At 33.4% G+C, this 19,391-nt stretch overlaps 1 protein-coding gene and 1 long non-coding RNA gene across 2 annotated transcripts; both read left to right on the top strand.

Moving 5' to 3' along the window:
• The first annotated feature begins 1,563 nt into the window (after positions 1-1,563).
• On the top strand, positions 1,564-11,930 carry LOC145605671 (autophagy-related protein 18h-like). Its single transcript, XM_081661744.1, has 9 exons — positions 1,564-2,002; positions 3,924-4,382; positions 4,875-5,318; positions 5,416-5,661; positions 6,034-6,819; positions 7,293-7,471; positions 8,977-9,083; positions 9,161-9,697; positions 11,510-11,930. Exons 1-9 carry the CDS (start codon positions 1,835-1,837, stop codon positions 11,512-11,514), a joined length of 2,931 nt encoding a protein of 976 aa, XP_081517870.1. The 5' UTR covers positions 1,564-1,834; the 3' UTR covers positions 11,515-11,930.
• A 6,962-nt stretch (positions 11,931-18,892) lies between these two features.
• Positions 18,893-19,391, top strand: LOC145605900 (uncharacterized). Its single transcript, XR_014105157.1, has 3 exons — positions 18,893-18,999; positions 19,104-19,234; positions 19,325-19,391. It is a non-coding gene; the product is annotated as an uncharacterized LOC145605900 (long non-coding RNA).

Genomic DNA, 19,391 nt, shown 5'->3' with positions numbered 1-19,391 from the left:
TCTCCGTTTTTATATTCTAACAACAGTTTATCTTTTACGCTATGTCGCTATACTATGACTAGTTATACGAGTATACAATAGTAACAATACTCTTTTTTAATGACTCATAAAAGATAAGTTGAATTATTAACATTATTATGGAAGGTCGATAACTCTATCAAGACGCTATTTTATTCACCTTATTTCACTTATTTCAATTTTAATAACTTTAATTAAGATATGATAAGAGTTAATAAGTTCTAATAGGTGTTGTCAATATAATCTAATAAAGTTTAATAAGTAGATATAATAAGATAATATTAGGATAAATAAGTTCAAATAAAATAAGTTTAGGATTAATAATTAAATAATATAAAGGTTAATACATTTTTTACTAGCAAATACAATACAATTGGATCAAATACATACTATTCTATTTGGGCAAAACCATGATCATTGGAGATCTAGCATTAATGAATACCCTATTTCACATCTCTGTTTTGAGACAACTATCCACAATCGTAGATGTAATATTGACCTTTATCGCGACATTACACAAATCCTCATAAAAAAAATCAATTTTTCTGCAAAGTTAAAAAAAAACATAGCCCCAAACTCTCACAAGCATAGAGATAAAATCCAATATACCGTAGATGATATGATGTAAAATTGGGTAGAATAATTTTCTAATAGAGAGAGAATGGACATTAAATATAAGCATAAAACAAAAACTATTAGTAAAAGAAAAAGAAATTAGGGGCTTAGTGGCTTACCATCAATCAAAAGGTTGGTGGTAAAGTGCTGGTACCTACAACAACAAATTTTTTTCAGAGCTAATAAGTTTAAATAAGATAAGTTCATGACTAATGAGTTATAATTAAAGATAAGTGAAATTTAGATGAAATGAAACACAATTTAAGTCAGCAAGGGCATTATCTTAAAGTAATTAGAAATTAAAATAAACATTAGAAGAGATGAATAATGAACTTTTCAACCCCTTTTGAACGTAACAACACAAATAGTAAATATCATTGGTAGTAAAATCAATCAAAAAGCTAATCTTATCACAAATAAAGAAATTTAGTTGACAAGTGATTTCTTCTCAAAACCCCAACTCCCCCAATAGATAAGATTATACTCCTAAACTAGTTCAAAAGTTAATTAAATCCGTTACCAAAAAGCTAGTGAAAATCCAAACCAAAATGGACCATTTTATGTAATTTCACATTAATAAAAAATGTCACCATAATTTCCCAAAATGGCCACATTTATAACCCTTTTAAAAAACCCAATATTGGCCACATTTCCAAAACTTGCTTATTCCGCAATTAACAAAACTTGCACTTGAGATTAATTAGTCCTTTACAAGCAACAATAAAAACCCAAAAATAAAAAATTAAAAAACCCAAAGAATAAGTCCTTGAAGTATAAGAAACTAAATTAATGTAAATCAAATTAATTAAACCAACATTTAATTACATTTCACAAAAAAAAAAAAAAAAAAAAAAAAAAGGTTAAACTGACAATTAATTTTTTTTTTTAATTTATAGAGAGAGAAAGTAAGATTGATGGATGAACCCTGATTTAAAACAAAAGAGGTCAAACCCAACAAACCCACAAAAACAAGACAACCCCATCAAAATATTTCTCTCTCTTTCATTCACCCACCTTCTTTCTAATCATAATCATCACCGCCGGTAACTTTTCCGGTGACATATCATATGACTTCCCGGTAACTACCCGGTAATCGGTGAAAAGGGTACCGTTAATTTCTTCTAGTAGGAACTAATTTTTTAAAAAATTTCATTTTTAGTTAGTTTTTTTTTTCTTCTTCTTTTAAGGAAATTTCTATTAAATGAAACATCAGCAAACAAAGGGTATTCATAATAAAACGAATGGATTTAGCCGTAATTCTTTCAAGTTTATCTCATCTTGTATCAAAACCGTCTCTTCCGGTGTCCGGTCAGCTAGTGCCTCCGTTGCCGCTTCCATTTCTTCTGATTCTAATGACATCAAAGACCAGGTTGGTGTTTTTGTTTTGATTGATTAATTTTGAGATTGTTTTTGTTTTGGGCTTAATTTTGAGTTTAATTACTGCGATTTAGTTCTTGTTGATTGGATTAGTTGTTGTTTTTTAGTTCCAAGGAAAAAATGTGATGGTAATTAGTGGTTAGTTTATGCGAGGGATTGTGTGATTTTAATGTTTTTTTTGGGATGATCAAGTTGTGTTTTGGGATGTTTGATTATGACCCATTTGGGAAATTGGGGAAATTGGGTTGTGATTTGAAGTTTTTGGAGCAATCAATGAAATGGGTTTTTGTTATTTTGGTAGGAAGAGAATGATTTGATGATTGATCAGGGAAATGGGTTGCAAATTGGGAAATTTTTGGTGGATTTTGGGTGAATTTTGTTTGTTGTTAGGTGTGGAGTTTGATGAATTATGCTTGTTGGTTACTTGTGTTGATTTACAAGTTTAGATGTTTCATTTTGGGTTCGGGTTATGTCGTTCATTGGAGTTTACTTCTGGGGTGAAATCGCGGTGTAGTGATAGGATTTGATACATTGCTGGGAGTTTATGCATTTGAGGTTTCTTAAACTGCTTGTAATCTGTTCTTGGGCTGGAATTTTGCACTTGATCAGTTCTACCTTTCCTTACAAGTTGCTTTCTAATCGGAACCCAAAGTCGCGTGTTTTGTGTTGAAATTGTTCTGTTGTTGATGGATTGAAATTCAATCCGGGGTTGCATATGGATAAGTGCTATCCATGAACCTATATTATATTAATGCCTTCTTTAAAAGTTTGGGGAAGTGTGGGATTTGTGCTTCCAGCAATAAATTCTCTCTGAAGGTAGGATATGCATTTTTTTTTTACTATACTTCAAATAGACTTTTGTTCAGTGGACATTAGACAGTTAGACATGGCCTAAAAAGAAAATTTTCTTATAGAGAGCTGACTTATTTTTGGGTTGGTTGATGGAGGATTTACATTTGTGCGTTTAGATTGGTTTTAATTGTTTTTTCTTGATAGTTTGGTGGTCAGCATATTTTTCAAATTCTATTGTGAAATTGCAGTAGAAGAGACCCTTTAAACTTGTATGCTTTTCTTGTTATATTATCATATATTGTGTCATTTTATTTCCTAGGTGGTGCTGGTCTCATACACGTTGTCGTTGTCAATGGTCTGAACTTTCATACTTGTTATTTAGCCTGCATAGGTGACATCTTTAGGCTGGCAATGGGTAGGTGATTTTTTACTTTTTCTAACCCTTAGGTACAATCTGTATCTGGTGACTGATACTTGCTGCAATAGTGCAATATTTCCCTAATTTTCTGGAAATGACTCTTATGTCTATGTTTGAGCAACTACTGCTGTCATATTGACCAATGCATGGCAGGGAGCTGTATGAGACTCTGAATTTTCATATTGGCAATTGTATTTTCACCTACTGGATTTCGAGATTCATTAGAATCGAAGCAGTGTATATTTGGAGCTGTATTGGATGAAGTCGACTGCAAGTATGCTTTGTTGCTGCATATCTTCATGTAGAGTTTTGGACAGTTTTAATTTAAATTATCAAAACAGGCACTCTAGATGATACTTATGTGAATAGTCTTTGTAGCACAATTGTAGAATCTAGAGTTACACTTATTAAAGATCACCAATGCATGGTAGGGAGTTGACACTTGAGCATCTGTAAGTTATACATCTATAATTTGCTCTAAAAGCAATTGGTGTTAATTCCTAACCAAGAGTAGGTAATCAAGTATAAGAGAGAAACACAGGAGTCATTTTTAGTTTCTCTGTTGCTTGTGTTTCCTTTTTTTCTCCAAACCTTACATTTGGTTCAATTTATTTTTGTTTGATGGATACTGCTTTTGTGATTTGTTACTTTGTGTGGCATGTCTGATAACTAATTAGAATTTCAACTTATTGCGGCAAAACAGGTGCTATGGGCTTGCTTTGACAAGATAGAACTCAGTCCATCCATCTTTAAGCGTGTTCTGTTGCTTGGTTATACCAATGGTTTTCAAGTCTTGGATGTCGATGATGCTTCTATAGTCACTGAGCTGGTTTCAAGGCGTGATGGCCCATGTACGTTTTTGCAAATACAGCCTTTCCCTGCAATGTCCAAAGGTTGTGAAGGGTTTGGGGCATCACATCCTCTACTTTTGGTTGCTGCAGGAGATGAAACTATGGGTCCAGATTCCTCTCAAAGAAGAAGAGATGGACTGGTTAGAGATGGCTATATCGAATCACAAACAGGGAATGTGGTCAATTCTCCCACTGCTGTTCGCTTTTATTCGCTGAGGTCTCACAGCTATGTACACGTTCTGAGATTTCGTTCTGCTGTCCTTACAGTTAGATGCAGTCCTCGCATTGTCGCTGTGGGACTTGCTTCACAAGTGAGTATTTTAAACTCAGATCCTTTGCCAGACTGTAATGATAGACTTCCATATTGTGTTGTTAGTGAGATAATAGATCACTAGTGAATGTTTTTACATGTGAATGTTCTATCTGCATTTTAAGCATTTTTTTTTTTTTTTTTTGGGTTTTATTGACTGTGTAATATTGTAGTGCAATTAAAGTTGATGCAACTGCTAGCTGTTAGCCTGAAACAAGTCCTACTAGGTATCACCATAAGAGTAGTGAATTTACAAGGGTTATCTATCTATTTTTAAAGCATTTAATGTGTAGAAGGCCGTAGGATGTATATAAGGCTGTTGTAGACCCTAGTTTGATGACTAATATGCTGGTTTTGATATTTTCTAAGTTTTTGTTAACTATGAATTTTTGTAAGCTAGGCAAGTGCTTCACAGGAAAAGAAGGGAAATAAGATAAGAAAGATATTTTTGCCTTTATGAACCTTGAATAACAGCTTTCTTATGTATATGCAGATATACTGCTTTGATGCTCTCACTCTCGAGAACAAATTCAGTGTTTTGACTTATCCTGTCCCTCAAATGGCTGGCCTGGGAATGGTTGGTATAAATGTCGGTTATGGTCCCATGGATGTTGGTCCCAGGTGGTTAGCTTATGCTTCTAATAACCCCTTACTGAATAACACTGGGCGGTTAAGTCCCCAAAGTCTTACACCTTCTCCTGGTGTAAGCCCTTCAACATCACCTAGCGGCGGGAATATGGTGGCTAGGTATGCTATGGAGTCGAGCAAGCAGTTGGCTGCTGGGCTGATTAATCTTGGTGATATGAGCTACAAAACGTTCTCCAAGTACTGTAATGAACTTCTTCCTGATGGTTCTAACTCTCCTGTAACTTCTAGCTCTGGCTGGAGAGTTAACAAAACGTCAGCTAATTCACCTGAGACAGATACTGCTGGGATGGTGAGTCTTTTTGATACTTAAGTGAAAGTATGCAAGACCTTGCATTTCCCATGCTTTTGCTCATGGATTTTGCATGTGTTTCTGTTGATTGTTGCAGGTTATTGTTAAAGATTTTGTTTCCAGAGCTGTTATAGCACACTTTAGGGCTCATACGAGCCCCATTTCTGCTCTTTGTTTTGATCCTAGCGGGACGCTTCTGGTGACTGCATCAATCCATGGTAACAATATAAACATCTTCCGGATAATGCCATCCAGCTCAAAGAATGGGACAGGTAGTCAGAATTACAATTGGACAACATCTCACGTGCATCTGTATAAGCTTCATCGCGGCTTCACAACTGCAGTATGTTTAATTTTAACCTTTCTTTATTAATCTATTATTCCATACGTCTTTCTAGACTTTATTTTTCTTTTGGCTCAAATTTAGAGTTTTACAATCTAAGCATAAATTTTAGAGAAATTTGCTATCTTGCCTTGTGTTATTATATGCATTTACTTTTTTTTAAAAAAAAATAAATTATGTTGCTATGCTCATCATCTTTATATTTGCAATCAACTTCCAGATGATACATATATTGTGGCAATTTAGTCACTTTATAACCTCCTTTTTACCATTAAGAAACAAATGTTTAGAGATGTATAAAGTGCCGTTATTTTAGTGATTCATCTTCTATAGGCCTTTTTCCCATGTTAATTTATGGTCTTTATCTCTCAGGTTATTCAAGATATTTGTTTCAGCCAATATAGCCAATGGGTAGCCATCATCTCATCGAAAGGGACTTGCCACATATATGTTCTGTCTCCTTTTGGTGGGGAGTGTGGGCTCCAAGTTCGAAATTCTCACGTTGATGGGCCAACTCTGGTCCCTGTTCTATCTTTACCATGGTGGTCTACCTCATCTTATACTGTAAATCAGCAGTCTTTGTCTATTCCTCCACCACCTCCAGTCACTCTCTCTGTTGTTAGTAGAATAAGAACTGGTAATTCTGGCTGGCTCAACACAGTTAGCAGCGCTGCATCTTCTGCCGCTGGAATGAGTTCTGCACAACCTTCTGCTGTTTCTGCTGTTTTCCACTGTTCGATGCCTAGTGGCTCTTCACGTGGACGCTCCTTGGAGCACCTTTTGGTTTACTCTCCTTGTGGTCATCTTATCCAATACGGACTTATCCCATCGATGGGGATAGATACAACTGATACAGCTCCTAGAACTGGTTCGGGCTCACTGGCACAAATACAAGATGATGACTTAAGGGTGAAATCTGAAGTCGTCCATTGGTGGGATGTTTGCAGAAGAGCAGATTGGCCAGAAAGAGAGGAGTCCATCAAGGGGATATCTTTTGGCGCAAAAGAACCTTCAGAAATGGTCTCGGAGACATCTGACTTTGAAGATAATGACAATAGTAGAAAGGGAGAAGAGCTACATGAACAATCCACCTTGTATCTTTCCAATGCAGAAGTTCAAATGAATTATGGAAGAATACCATCATGGCAAAATTCCAAGGTAACTGTTGTTTGTTTAGATACATTAGGCAATCTTATACTTCGTTTCATTTTTTAGTTGACATGTTTTGACTTTGGGCACTATTCAGTTATCACTCTAGTTAATGTGACTTCCTTTTGTGTTTGTTTAGATACATTAGGCAATCTTATACTTCGTTTCATTTTTTAGTTGACATGTTTTGACTTTGGGCACTATTCAGTTATCACTCTAGTTAATGTGACTTCCTTTTGTGTTTTATACTTAAGAAAAAAAATAGTCATGTTGGGTCTTGTTAGATTTATCTCAATGTAAATTTTCCACATATATACTTTTTATACTATTTTCTTATTGATTATTGAACATATCAATGTTTGAACACATGCATTGACAAAGGAAGTATCAATGTTAAAAAAATGTGTCAATTAAAATGAAACAAAGGAAGTATTTATCTATGAATTGTTATTCCCTAACTCACTTTGTTATCTGGCTTGTAGATACATTTCTTTGCTATGAATTCTATGGTGCCTGACGATCAAAAATCTTCTGTTGATGATAATATTGGTGGAGAGATCGAAATTGAGAAGGTCTCACATCTCGAAATTGAAATAAAGCGGAAGGATTTGTTGCCTGTTTTTGAGCACTTTCACAATGTGAAACCTGATTGGAACAACAGGTATAAATACCTCCTTGCAATTGATTGGCTCACCCATTCTTACTCCATCTTAAGATACTCCATTGATCTCTCTTTGTTTGGCAGTTAACTATTAAATTATTAAACTCTTTCCATATCTGTGTCAGCAGCTTGCTATAGTCATCACCAAGGATTAAGCATATTTTTAAGATTTTATCTAGCTGATGTAACTTTGGTTGTTTGCTGCATTTTTGTTTGTTGTGAATTCCTTTTTCACCCGTGTCCATGTTTTGTTAACATTTCACCCCTTTAGACTTTTGCACTATTCAAATTCTCTGCTTTGAAATCTTTGGTGATTTAGATTCATGTTAAATGTTAGTCTTTTGGGGTCTTGCTAGATTTGTCATGAAAGTAGCCTTTCAAAATATCAATATGTTAGAACTTTTACTTATTGAGAATTAAAGATTTTAATTGTTGAAATTATGCATTGACAAGCGTGAAAATGGAAGTGTTGCTAGTATCAAGAAATGGAGAATGTATTGATTTTTGGCATGGGGCATTAACCCTTCTCAAATACAGAGTTCTACCTTCGTTTCAAATTATTTGCAATGATTAGACTTTTTCTACTCACACTTTATGTCAAATCATTGCAAATAATTTGAAATGGAAGTAGTTATGTTTTTCTCTAAATCTCCATGCCCACTCATTTTTCCACATCTACAAATGGTGATAGCTGGTTATGGACATTTCAGAAGAAAAATGACATGGCCTTTGTTTTCAAAAGTTTTTGTTTTTTTGTTTCTTTTTCTCTATCTAGATCTCTAATTCATATCTTTGACCATTATTATCATTGGCTAATTACTTATAGACATTATTAAAATTTATAATTTGAAAGTGTAATTGAGTTGAATTTAACAGAATTATGATTTTTTGCTGATTAAGTATCTAATACGATCAACGATTTACTAACTTCAACTTTTAAAATGTTATTTTATGTGAGAACAACTAAAAAAAACTTAGTAGTTGATATGTCATTGTATTTTAAGGACTTTGGGCGTGAGGTTATCCTTGCAAATATGTGCAAACTACTGTTATTGTTATTGTTACTGTTATTGTCTACTAAATTGGCAGGCTGTTGGTATAATTTGAATCAAGTTTGATTGTATATAAGCCTTGGACTTATTTGTTTTATAAGATTGTTTTAAATTGTTAGCAGAGAATGGATTGAAAGTTACCTATGTTAGATTCTCAGCACTCGAGTTCATGTAACTTGTAATAAGGAAAATATAAAAAGATTACCTTTTGATTTCTATAATTGATTTTGGCTTCCTGTAATCCTGTTATTACTGTAATTCTGGTGCCTATCCATACCGTAGAGCTGTTGTATAGTCTCACGTGTTTTAAGTTAGAGGAGTTATACTTAAATTGTTTTTCTGAACACAATTACAGCCTTGGCGCCTTGCATGATCATCTATGATGGGCAGATATAATCTGTGCATGGTTTTTCTCTTTTACTGTCATCCTTGTAATCTCATTCTTTTTTTTAGGGGTGCAATTGGTTATTCTACTTCTAGATCTGAATCTCGTTTGGCTGATGACAAGTATCCATCTCCTGCCATTGTCCATCCTCAAACTGTACAGAATTCCCAGTTTGGTAAGAAAATTTTTAAGCTTGTTTTGCTTGTCTGTTTTTGGTTCTATGATCTAAATATATTCTGCATTTTCTGTCAGGTTCCTTTGCACCAGATGCACAGATGGATGCAGTCAAGTCTTATCTGGGAATTGCGCAAAACCAGATCATTAATAATGGGATGAAAGTCTCTTCTAAATTTCCTTCACCTTTACTGACTCAAAATTCATTAAAAACTGATGATACTTCCACCATGGAAATCTCACCACCTGAAAACAGTTGCCTTGTAAATAGTCCATCCCCTGTAAAGAATGCCTCACTCTCAGCTGAAAGAGCTAACCCAAAGGAAGTTCAATCGTCCAGCAGTGTCGGAGGCAGTGAAGCTTCAAATGTTAGTTCTAACCGTTCTGATTTTAGTATGAACGTTGCTGATGAGAGCTCTGTTCAAGACCCACTAGATTTTGGGGGTTTTTTCGAAGAGGAGTATTGTAAAGCTGCACCTCTTGATGAAAGCCATGAGCTATCAGAAGTTGTTACTGATGTAGATAGTAGCAGCAGCCCCCGCGAGAAAGAGAAGTCTGAAGAAGATGGTGAGAATGATGAATTGCTTGGAGGTGTATTTGCCTTTTCTGAAGAAGGTATGAACTCGTAGCTTCACCTTTATCAAAGTGCATAGTTAACGATACATTTATCTTTGACCTGATTTGCTTTAGCCTCGCCTTATTCTATGCTTCTTGACCTGATACGCTTTAGATGTATATTGTTAGAAATAATTATGCTACTAACCTCAAAACGACACACAGGATAGTCTATTCCCCAACAGCTTGTTTACATTTATGACTGGTCATGATCATTTACAATGTGATCTTCATTTTAGACATATAGGAATTTGTCACAAGGTATGATGAAAGAAATGAAATATAAACAAAAATGAAGAATGGCTAGTTGGTAATCACCAGTTGAGCTGGTCTGATCAAGGAAGACATGGGAGCTTCATGTGGTCTTTGAGACGTGGCTCTCAACAGCAGTCTTATCTGTTTAGGTTAAAATTTGTATATTTGACCTCTCCAAGTCCCATAGACAAGCCAGATACATTCATACGTATTGAATTATGGTAGTGTCTTCATTTTTACCAGAAACTTAAACTCAAAGTTGTTAGTCAAAAATTATATAATTAAAATTCTGCATATGATAGGGTTGAATTGGTGCGATCCAGGACTATTGAATGCAGTGCAGTAGATGGTTATGACAGGGTCTCAGTAGGTGTGAACTTGCTATGATGTTGCTAGGAAATTATCACATGTTTTCAATAATGGGAAACGACTATCTACATTTGCATGTCTATATACTTATACAGCCACCCACTTTTATTTTTTATTTTTATTTTTTGGTGTATAGAGTCCAGTAGGGGGTAGTGTAGACGGAATTTAATCTTTGGCTTTTGGGTAGACCTGGCAAACCTGATCCAGACCCGATGACCCGACCCGAATGACCCGAAATTGACCCGAAACCAGTGACCCGAAATTGACCCAAAACCCGAATCAACCCGACTCGACCCATACCCGAAGTGAAACTGACCCGACCTTGACCCGAAACCCGAAACGATCCGACCCGACCCGAAGTTGACCCGAGACCCGAAATTACCCGACCCGAAGTTGACCCGAGACCCGAGACCCGAAGTTGACCCGCCCTTTAAATTGAATAAATTGACCCAAATAACCTTGAAAACAAAAGCGATCCGAACCAAAATTATCTTATACCTGAAATGACCAGAATCTATTTAAGCTAAAGACTTGACCTTAGCAAACCGAAATAGCAAAGAACCGTAATCAAATTGACTTAATTTTTTTATTAATCTGTAATGTGTAACCCAGTGCATCACCCGAAGTTGACCCGAAAATTGACCCAATCCGAACTGACCCGACCCAAACTTGACCCGACCCGAACTCAACCCGAAGTGTTGACCCGATACCCGACTCGACCCGATTATCTGTCGACCCGAAACCCGAAATGACCCGACCCGACCCGACCCGAACTTGACCCGATAACCTTTTAACCCGAATTTGACCCGACCCGAAATGACCTGACCCATACCCGACCCGAATGACCCATTTGCCAGGTCTACTTTTGGGGTACCCTCTTTCCACCAAGATTTTAATGAATTGCCAATTGGCATCTAACAGTCACCATATGTCTATTGAGAAACTGGGCAATTAGTTATCCAAGGATTAATACACTGCAAAATTATCATTTGATGTCTGATATTGGACCCTTATTGTGTATCCCTAAGCTACATCTATTCTTCCTTTGTATTGTTTGTGTTTCATTTATCGCTTTCAATGTGTCGGATGTAAACTGCTGTGGTTCATTTTAGCGCTTTTGAATGTGTAGGATGTAATCTGCAGAATCACTGTATTTAAATATGATGTCTTCATACGTTTCTTTTGTAGGATGAGAAGCAAACCCCAGTCAGCTCTCTTTGTGCTGGACTTGTGCCAAATATAGTAAAATTCTGGTCAGCGTTCAGCCACAGGGAGTGTGATGATTCGAGTAATTTTAAGGTTTTCAGTCCATCATAGCCATTCAATATTGCATCTGTTGAACAGACTCATTCACTCGGGGGGTACGATGTATATTTTTTTCTTTAATTCACTTTTCTTACCTCTTTTGTGTCATTGCTACCAAAGCAAGTGCTTCTGGTTTTCCATTCTTCTAGTTTACCTGTACATGTTGTAGATTGAAATAGTTCCGATGATTTCTGTGATCATATGTTCTTTTAATGCTATGTAACACTAAATTCTTCGTCAAGGAAAAAAAAAAGAAAAATTAGAAATAAGAAAAAAGGAAAGAAAAATAATTGAATGATTGTTAGTTCTGCTGTACATTTTATCTCCAAGCATAATTTTTTTTCGTCTGAATATAAACGTTAATCTGATAGATGGTTCATGCTGGCCTTCTTGTGGTAGGTTTAAAATCTGATACGTAGTATATTAATCTTTGGTGATAACAAATAACCAAGGATGGTTTATGTATATTACATGTTTTTTTAATTTAATTTTCTTAATAGTAGTCTCAAATGGAATGTGGCCTATAATGGCTGTTAGGTATTAGAGGTGGAAATCGGGTTGTCCAATTCAGGTTCGGGTAATATTTGATGATTATTCTGAGTGAGGAAGCTTTCAGTTTAGGTACAAGTTGGGTCATGTTGTGATGTGGAAACCTTTGGTTCGAGCTTATGTATTGGGTCGGATTAATTTTGGTTTGTGTTGGTTTGGGTCATCCAGTTTCGAGTATGTTTTGGGTATCAATTGCGTATGAATTCAAGAGTTGAGTATGGGTTGGTCATTGTCCTTTGACTCATGCAAGCACGGTGCAGAGAGTACTGGAATGTGGAATCTGGAGTGCAAAAGAATGAGGATGGGTCATATATGATACATCCATGTAATTTTTACTGTTTCGGATAGACCGAAGGGCAACACAGCTATACAAATATAAGTAAAATTTTGTATACTAGTACATAAATTTCGTCAAAAAATCAAATAATTAACTACGATTAGTATATTTAATTTCTTCAAAATCAAATAATTAACTACTACTTAGTATATTATTTCAACAACTTAAGTACTCCATTTATCTTAAATTAATTGCCATGTTAATCAAATTTTGAATTTCTACCCACATAAGAAGTCTTTCACTACCCTGTCAAAAAAAAAAAAAAAAAAAAAAAAAGCTCTTCACTAGGCTTAATTTGTGTAATTTTAATGCCAAGCTTGCCCCTATTTCTTACAAGTAGACTCTTTAATGTGGATCAATTGGAAGAATTACAACCTATTATTCTATTTCACCAAGCGTACCAAGACATTTGTAAAAAATGTTAATTATTTTTCAGGTTTCTTTTAATCTTATCAATTTTGATGTGTGTGCTATATTTCATTAATATATTAAATAAATAGTGACACCGCATGTCTAAATGATCTAGTGTCATGCTGGGTAAGTAACAACTTATAATGGTACGTGTAAAACCTTCTGTTTTTTTCTTCTTCTTCTTCTTCTTCTTCTGACATATCTATCTTTTTTCTAATAGTAATAAATACTTTTGCCGTTACATCTTAACTTTCCTCTTGTCTTTTATCTTTTTGTTCTTTTGGTCTTCTTTCAATTGTTATAATTGGGCATATACCTCATGGGTATTTGCCTATAATGCCTAGAATGGATTGATGAACAATTTTCATCTTATCAATTTTTCCTATTTTCCCCTCTTCATTTTCAAATATTAAAGGCCACATGTCTCTTAGCTTGATAAAAATTGGTTCACTCTATCAATTTTTAGAATCTAATCAATCTATCCAATCTTTTTTTTTTTTTTTTTTTTCTGTCTCACCATTTATGTGAGCAAATAGTTTTGTTAATAGCACTTAACATTAACTATGGGCTTGTCTTATCATTGTCAATTTTCAGTTTTGGATTTTAAGATTTCTAAAATCACGTGTATTAAATAATCATAAACTTTATTTGTATTGCTTTTCAAATTAGCAAATTTATTATCATTATTATTATTTTTTTCTTGCATTCAACGTGGGATTTTTCCTAATTATTACGTGTGATTATGCTTTCAAAAAAAAAAAAAAAAAACGGTGTGATTGTCATTTGCGATTTGACCTCAATTTCTTGGTGTTTTTTTTTTCTTCGCTATTTCCCTATTTATGTAATCTTTGTTACACATTAACCAATTTTCTATCATGGTTTCGACATTAAATCATACAGTTATCCCTCTTAACCGTTTTCTTTTTTTTTTTTTTTTTTTTTTTCCAATTACAACCGTTTATCATAATTTCAGTAATCATTGATGATAAGGTAAATTTAGAATGAAGGAATGATAAATGAGAGGTTTATCACCTTCTTCTCTTCAATTTTTTTCACACTAGATTCACTAATTTGAAGAGTCAATTTGTAGTATATTGTACCAATAATTATTTCAATGAGTGTGTAATAGCTAATTTCACTCGTCAGTGGCCCCATATTGAGATGCCTTTTCAATCCTTCAATTGATCATCTATCTTCATTATTAGTCGTTTATACAATAGAGTGGTCCTCACCCTATTAAGAGAGCAATGTTTAAATCATTCATGCATTTTTCTTAACAAAGGAGTACTTCATTTAATCTTACGACTCATATCATTGATTCAATGATTCATTTCTATGGAGTGAAAGTTTATTTCAAATAATTAAATGAAATGACATGAACTCCAATCATATAATCTACTCCGTACAATATCAGTATATATCAACCACATTGCTAGGGTTCCTATTAACTAATTAAGTCATCGGTTAATCTCTCATTCATAGTGTTGCTTGCTCAACCGACCTAGGATGGTGCTCGTATGGCTTCATCACATTCTTCAATGTGCGTGGCTACACCCTTCAGACGGGTTTACGTCCTTTGTGAGGAATAGATTGCTACTTGACAAGATGGAGAATTGTTACTCAGATTCATATTTAGGGCCTGTTCTCTTCAAATTATTTGTAGTTCAGTTCAACTCAACTCAGCTCAGTCAATCAGAATGAATGAAAGTAAAACCATACAGAAAGTTGTAACATGGTTGATCATATAAAATGTGCAAGAATTTGTAATTAGTTATGTACTTAAATTAACTATCTTATAATTATGTTATATTTTCTTGAATCAATTGTATTGATGAGTTAGATTTGTCCTTAGAGACTAGTTAACTTAAATTAATTAAAGAAGTTTTTTTTTTTGAGAAAAATAGGAGGCATTAATATATTACTAATACAAACATATCTTATATTGATAAGAATTGGAAGATACTTGAAAACCATGGCTAGAGTGAAGCCAAAAAGGTAAAAGGGTACATAAATACCTTACTAGTGGTATTATTATCAAATTAAATTGTTTTTATCTGTTAACTTTTTAATATTTTTCCACCAATAATGACTAATTGCCACCAATTAAACTGCGTCAACATCAACAACAAATTAAAGCCATAATAAGGAAAGGCTTGTAGGGTACAAGATCTAATATTAAAGCATGTTGATGTAGAATTTTTGAAAAGTTCTACAAAAAAGAAAGAGGTCGTTAGGTAAAAGATTACATGAACTAGGAGTACTAGTTTTCTAACTAGTGTTACCCGGCCCTCACCTATCGATCTGACTATTAGTTACTCATATGAGCCGTATCTAACAATAAAGGGAAATAGTATTTTAGTAGACTTGATCATGGATCGGGTGCTCGGGTCTAGGCCGAAAAAATGACTGTTTTAGACCGGATTGGGTTCAAGTTTAGGCAAAAAAAATTTGTGCCCAAATTTGCTATCTTGAGCAAAAAAGCAGATTTTCTAACCATTTTCAAGCTAAGCACGCCAAAGCTAAAAAACTACTCCATAAGAATTTAAATTAGGTTGCCCAAACCTCAAACAAATTTTAAAATTGGGCAAATTTCGAGCGAGCCGGTGAGCCAAGCTTCTTTTGATCAACTTTTTATATATTAGTAACAAAATTGTGAAGACAAGTTATAATATAACAAGAGTTTTTCCTTTCTAGTCCTAAATAATATCTTACTTTATTTGTTTCAAAACATATCGTATTGCAACAATTTGTTTGACATATCTGCCAATGCACAAGCAACACAACTTTATGCAATCTTCAATTTTTTATTAGTAAAATTTATGAAAATTTATATAACATTATATTATTGCATGCAAAAGTCAAATTGTTACACATTTATTCTAAAATACCAATTATTCTAAAATACCAATGAATTATTTCGCGCTTGGATGTCTATTGTCATTGCCGGCATGTACTGAAATATAAAGGTTATTCCGCGCTTGCATATCTCCACTTCGCTAGGCGCTTCAAGAAAGGCTACAAGAATCACACAAAGGTGGTTCATTTTCTATATTAGGCACAACAAACTTTTTTAGCTACATAACGAGGAATTTACGCTTTTAACTTTCATTATTTTTTTGTTATTTTTTTTTTAAAAAAAAATTAAAATAAATGCAAGGACTTTGGAAATCACTAAAGTTATACAAGGTGAATGGGGTGATGAACAATTTGATAAATAATGAAAGTAATAATATATTAATATGATCATAGATGACAAATTATTAAATAAAGGACACAAGAGTCAAGCAAGCTTATTGTAGTACCTTAATTAATTAGCAAAGCAAGAAATCATAATAATTTCATGTAGTTGATTGCACAAAACATAACACTAGTTTTTGAAAGAGAAGTTGTTGTAGTAGTATAGTAGTACGTGATCAAAGTTAAAGACATGAATGAAAAAGGGTGTTTTCATGCATTTGAATCTTACTTTCTCTTGTTTTCTTTTGATGACTTTATCTAATTACGGTACATTCTTAGAAAAGTTGGTTGGTGAGTGAGATGTGGAGTAAACAAAGTATGATTAGGTTAAAAATAGAATAAAGTGGATACATTAATAAAATAGATAGGCCGGGCATTTAAAAAATTGTTAATAATAGGATAAGTGGATACTTTTACAAAAATGAGTAGATTAATAATCACACAAATAAGTAGTATATTGTATCTCCGTATTATTTTTAGGAAAGTGATAAATATAACCTTTAGGGTTATGAATAAGAAGCTAAAAAGGAAATATTGAGGATAAATTAACATTTATCACATCGATTTGAGCGTGATTTTGGGCCTGTTCACTTCAGCTTAATTTCAGTTCAGTTCAGTTTAACTCCTAATTTCCTTCTCTCATAATATATTCATTTTAGCTCTATTCAGTTCAGTTCAGTTCAGCTTCAATTAGTTCAGTTGGCTCCAATTAGTTCAGTTCAATTCAGCTCATAAATTCCCAACTTAATTCCATTTTAGAAAGTATATTTAATGCTTATATATAAACATGATGGCTACATATATCATTACCCTTATTTTAAAGCACTGAAATTCTAATCTTGTAATATACATCTATTATTATATATATGTATTCTGAAGTGGAGGAAACATCTACTAAAAATTTAGACGGGTATATATATTTCCATATATGGTAGCTAGCAATATTGTATTTATACTAATGCGATAACGATTAGAATTGGTACACTAAACCTCTTGTCCCACCAAATAGATCAAGCACAAGAAGAAAAAAAAAAAAAAAAAAAAACTGTATTAATGTCACCTTAGACCTGAAAGTTTCACTCCATAATCAATAACCGTGATTTCAACTCATCTAACAAAGGCGGTAATCCAGTATCAAATTATTACTTTGGATTTGGTGGAGATTCTTACAATATTATACGCGGATCTAGTATGAATTATGACAACATGTGTTCTATCACATTATTATAAAAATATGAACATGTATTGAATTGACAATGAATCATGTTCTATCAACGTAGTATATACCTAGAGGGCTAGAAGTGTGCAATAAAAATATGGAGTAAAATAACATTCATGAGTATTTTATTCATAAAGTACTGTACAAGTTTTTTTTTTTTTTTTTTTTTTTTTTTTTTTTTTTTTTTTCCTCAAAGTAGTGGAAAAGCAAATATTAATACTTCCTCCATTAACTATTATTTGCAACAAATGGGGGTCTTTGCGGACTCCTAAGTAGAATTTGTTTGCGAGAGTAAAATAGAGAGAGAAAGAGTTGGGTACATGTGATGAGGAGAGATATAGAGAGAAATGATTACCTAAAAAGGAAAAAAAAACATTTATTGCACATAATAGTTAGCATCCATTTATAGTATATATTGCAAATAATAGTTAACAGAGGAAGTAGAAGAGAGACAAATAAACGTTGTCATGAAAACAATGCAAGTAAAAACATTATAGTTTTACAAATGGAATGTTTTTTGTGCACTATCATGTGATTTGGAATAGAAACATGGGCCAAAAATTAAGGCCTGAACTTTAGTGTGGGCCTTACTTCTCACCGTTTTCTTCCTCGCATGATAATGTACAGTAAGGAATCTACCAATTTTATTACATCCTTCAATGGTAAATTGGAAATGAAATTGAACTCGACCAGATTAACTGAAACTAAATTCAGAGTCAAACACATAATTTGATGACTTTTAATCTAATTTGAATCCTAACTATACTCGAAATCAAATGACTCAAAACTAACTTGAATTGAAATCGACCAGTACCCAACCCAAAAACATTATCTTCCAAACATAATTTGTACTTCATTTCAGCATGAAGGATAATCTCTCTTGATATGTTTCATATTTACCAACAAAATCAATTGAAGATTATGAAATCCTACTGATATTGGTATCAAATCCCTAGTGATACTTTTTTTTTTTTGAAACCAATCCCTAGTGATACTTCAATATAGACAAAATAAGTTAAATATAACGAAATCAAACATATGATATTTCAATTATACTCGGAAAAAAACTTATATGCATGTGCATTAGATATAAAACAAATTTACTACATACGACACACTGTCCAATTTAATATTAATTTAACTAATTTAAATAACTTTAATTTACAACAATATACCGTAGTCCGTAACTAACATACTCCGTACTACTCCGTATTTAACCTAATCCGTACTACGTAACATAATCGGTTTTATTCAAAATGTGGTCATTACCATGTGACTCTAAACACAAAAAAAGCATTCTTAGCCAAATTACACGATTATTACACCACAAAAAAATTAAACGCTAAACAATAGTAACTCTCCCTAATTAATGTGTTCTTCTTTGACTAATTGACTACATTATTTCATGTCACATTTTACATACATACAATTATCAATCCTACTACTATATAAATGAATTACCCCTTCTCATAAAAATCACTAAAAAAAAAAAACTCTCATTTTCATTCTTCTTTTATTTTAGAGAGAGAAAATTTTCTTGCAAAAAAAAGACAAATGAATACTAGAATTATAGAATTGCAGAAACAATATACTGAGTATACCATCTCTTTGATTGCTCAGGTACTAATTATTGTAATTAATGTTATTAATTTTGTTTCTCTCTCTAATTAACCTTCTTAATTGTTTAATTAATCTCTGTTTTTCCTTTGTTCTTGTAAAAACAGGGGATTATGGATGATCAATTCAATCGTATCCAAAATATGCAAGACAATTCCAACCCGAAATTTTTATCAGAAATTCTGCGTTGTTATCTTGGAGATATGCCAAAACTCATACATAGCTTGGCTTTGGATTTGTTAGTTTCTCTTTCTAATTAATTAAATTTTTTTAGTGTGATTAAAGATTAATTATGTCTTTAAATTAATGAATGGATGAAATTGTGCAGGCAACAGCAATATGTGGACTTTGTGAAGCTTGATAAGACTCTCCATAATATAAAGGGAAGCAGTGCA

The sequence above is a fragment of the Chenopodium album genome, chromosome 22 (genome assembly GCF_948465745.1).
Source record: "Chenopodium album chromosome 22, dcCheAlbu1.1, whole genome shotgun sequence".
Classification (NCBI taxonomy): Eukaryota; Viridiplantae; Streptophyta; class Magnoliopsida; order Caryophyllales; family Amaranthaceae; genus Chenopodium; species Chenopodium album.
Note: the sequence above shows the minus strand (reverse complement) of the source record. Positions and strands in the feature narration are given on the sequence as shown.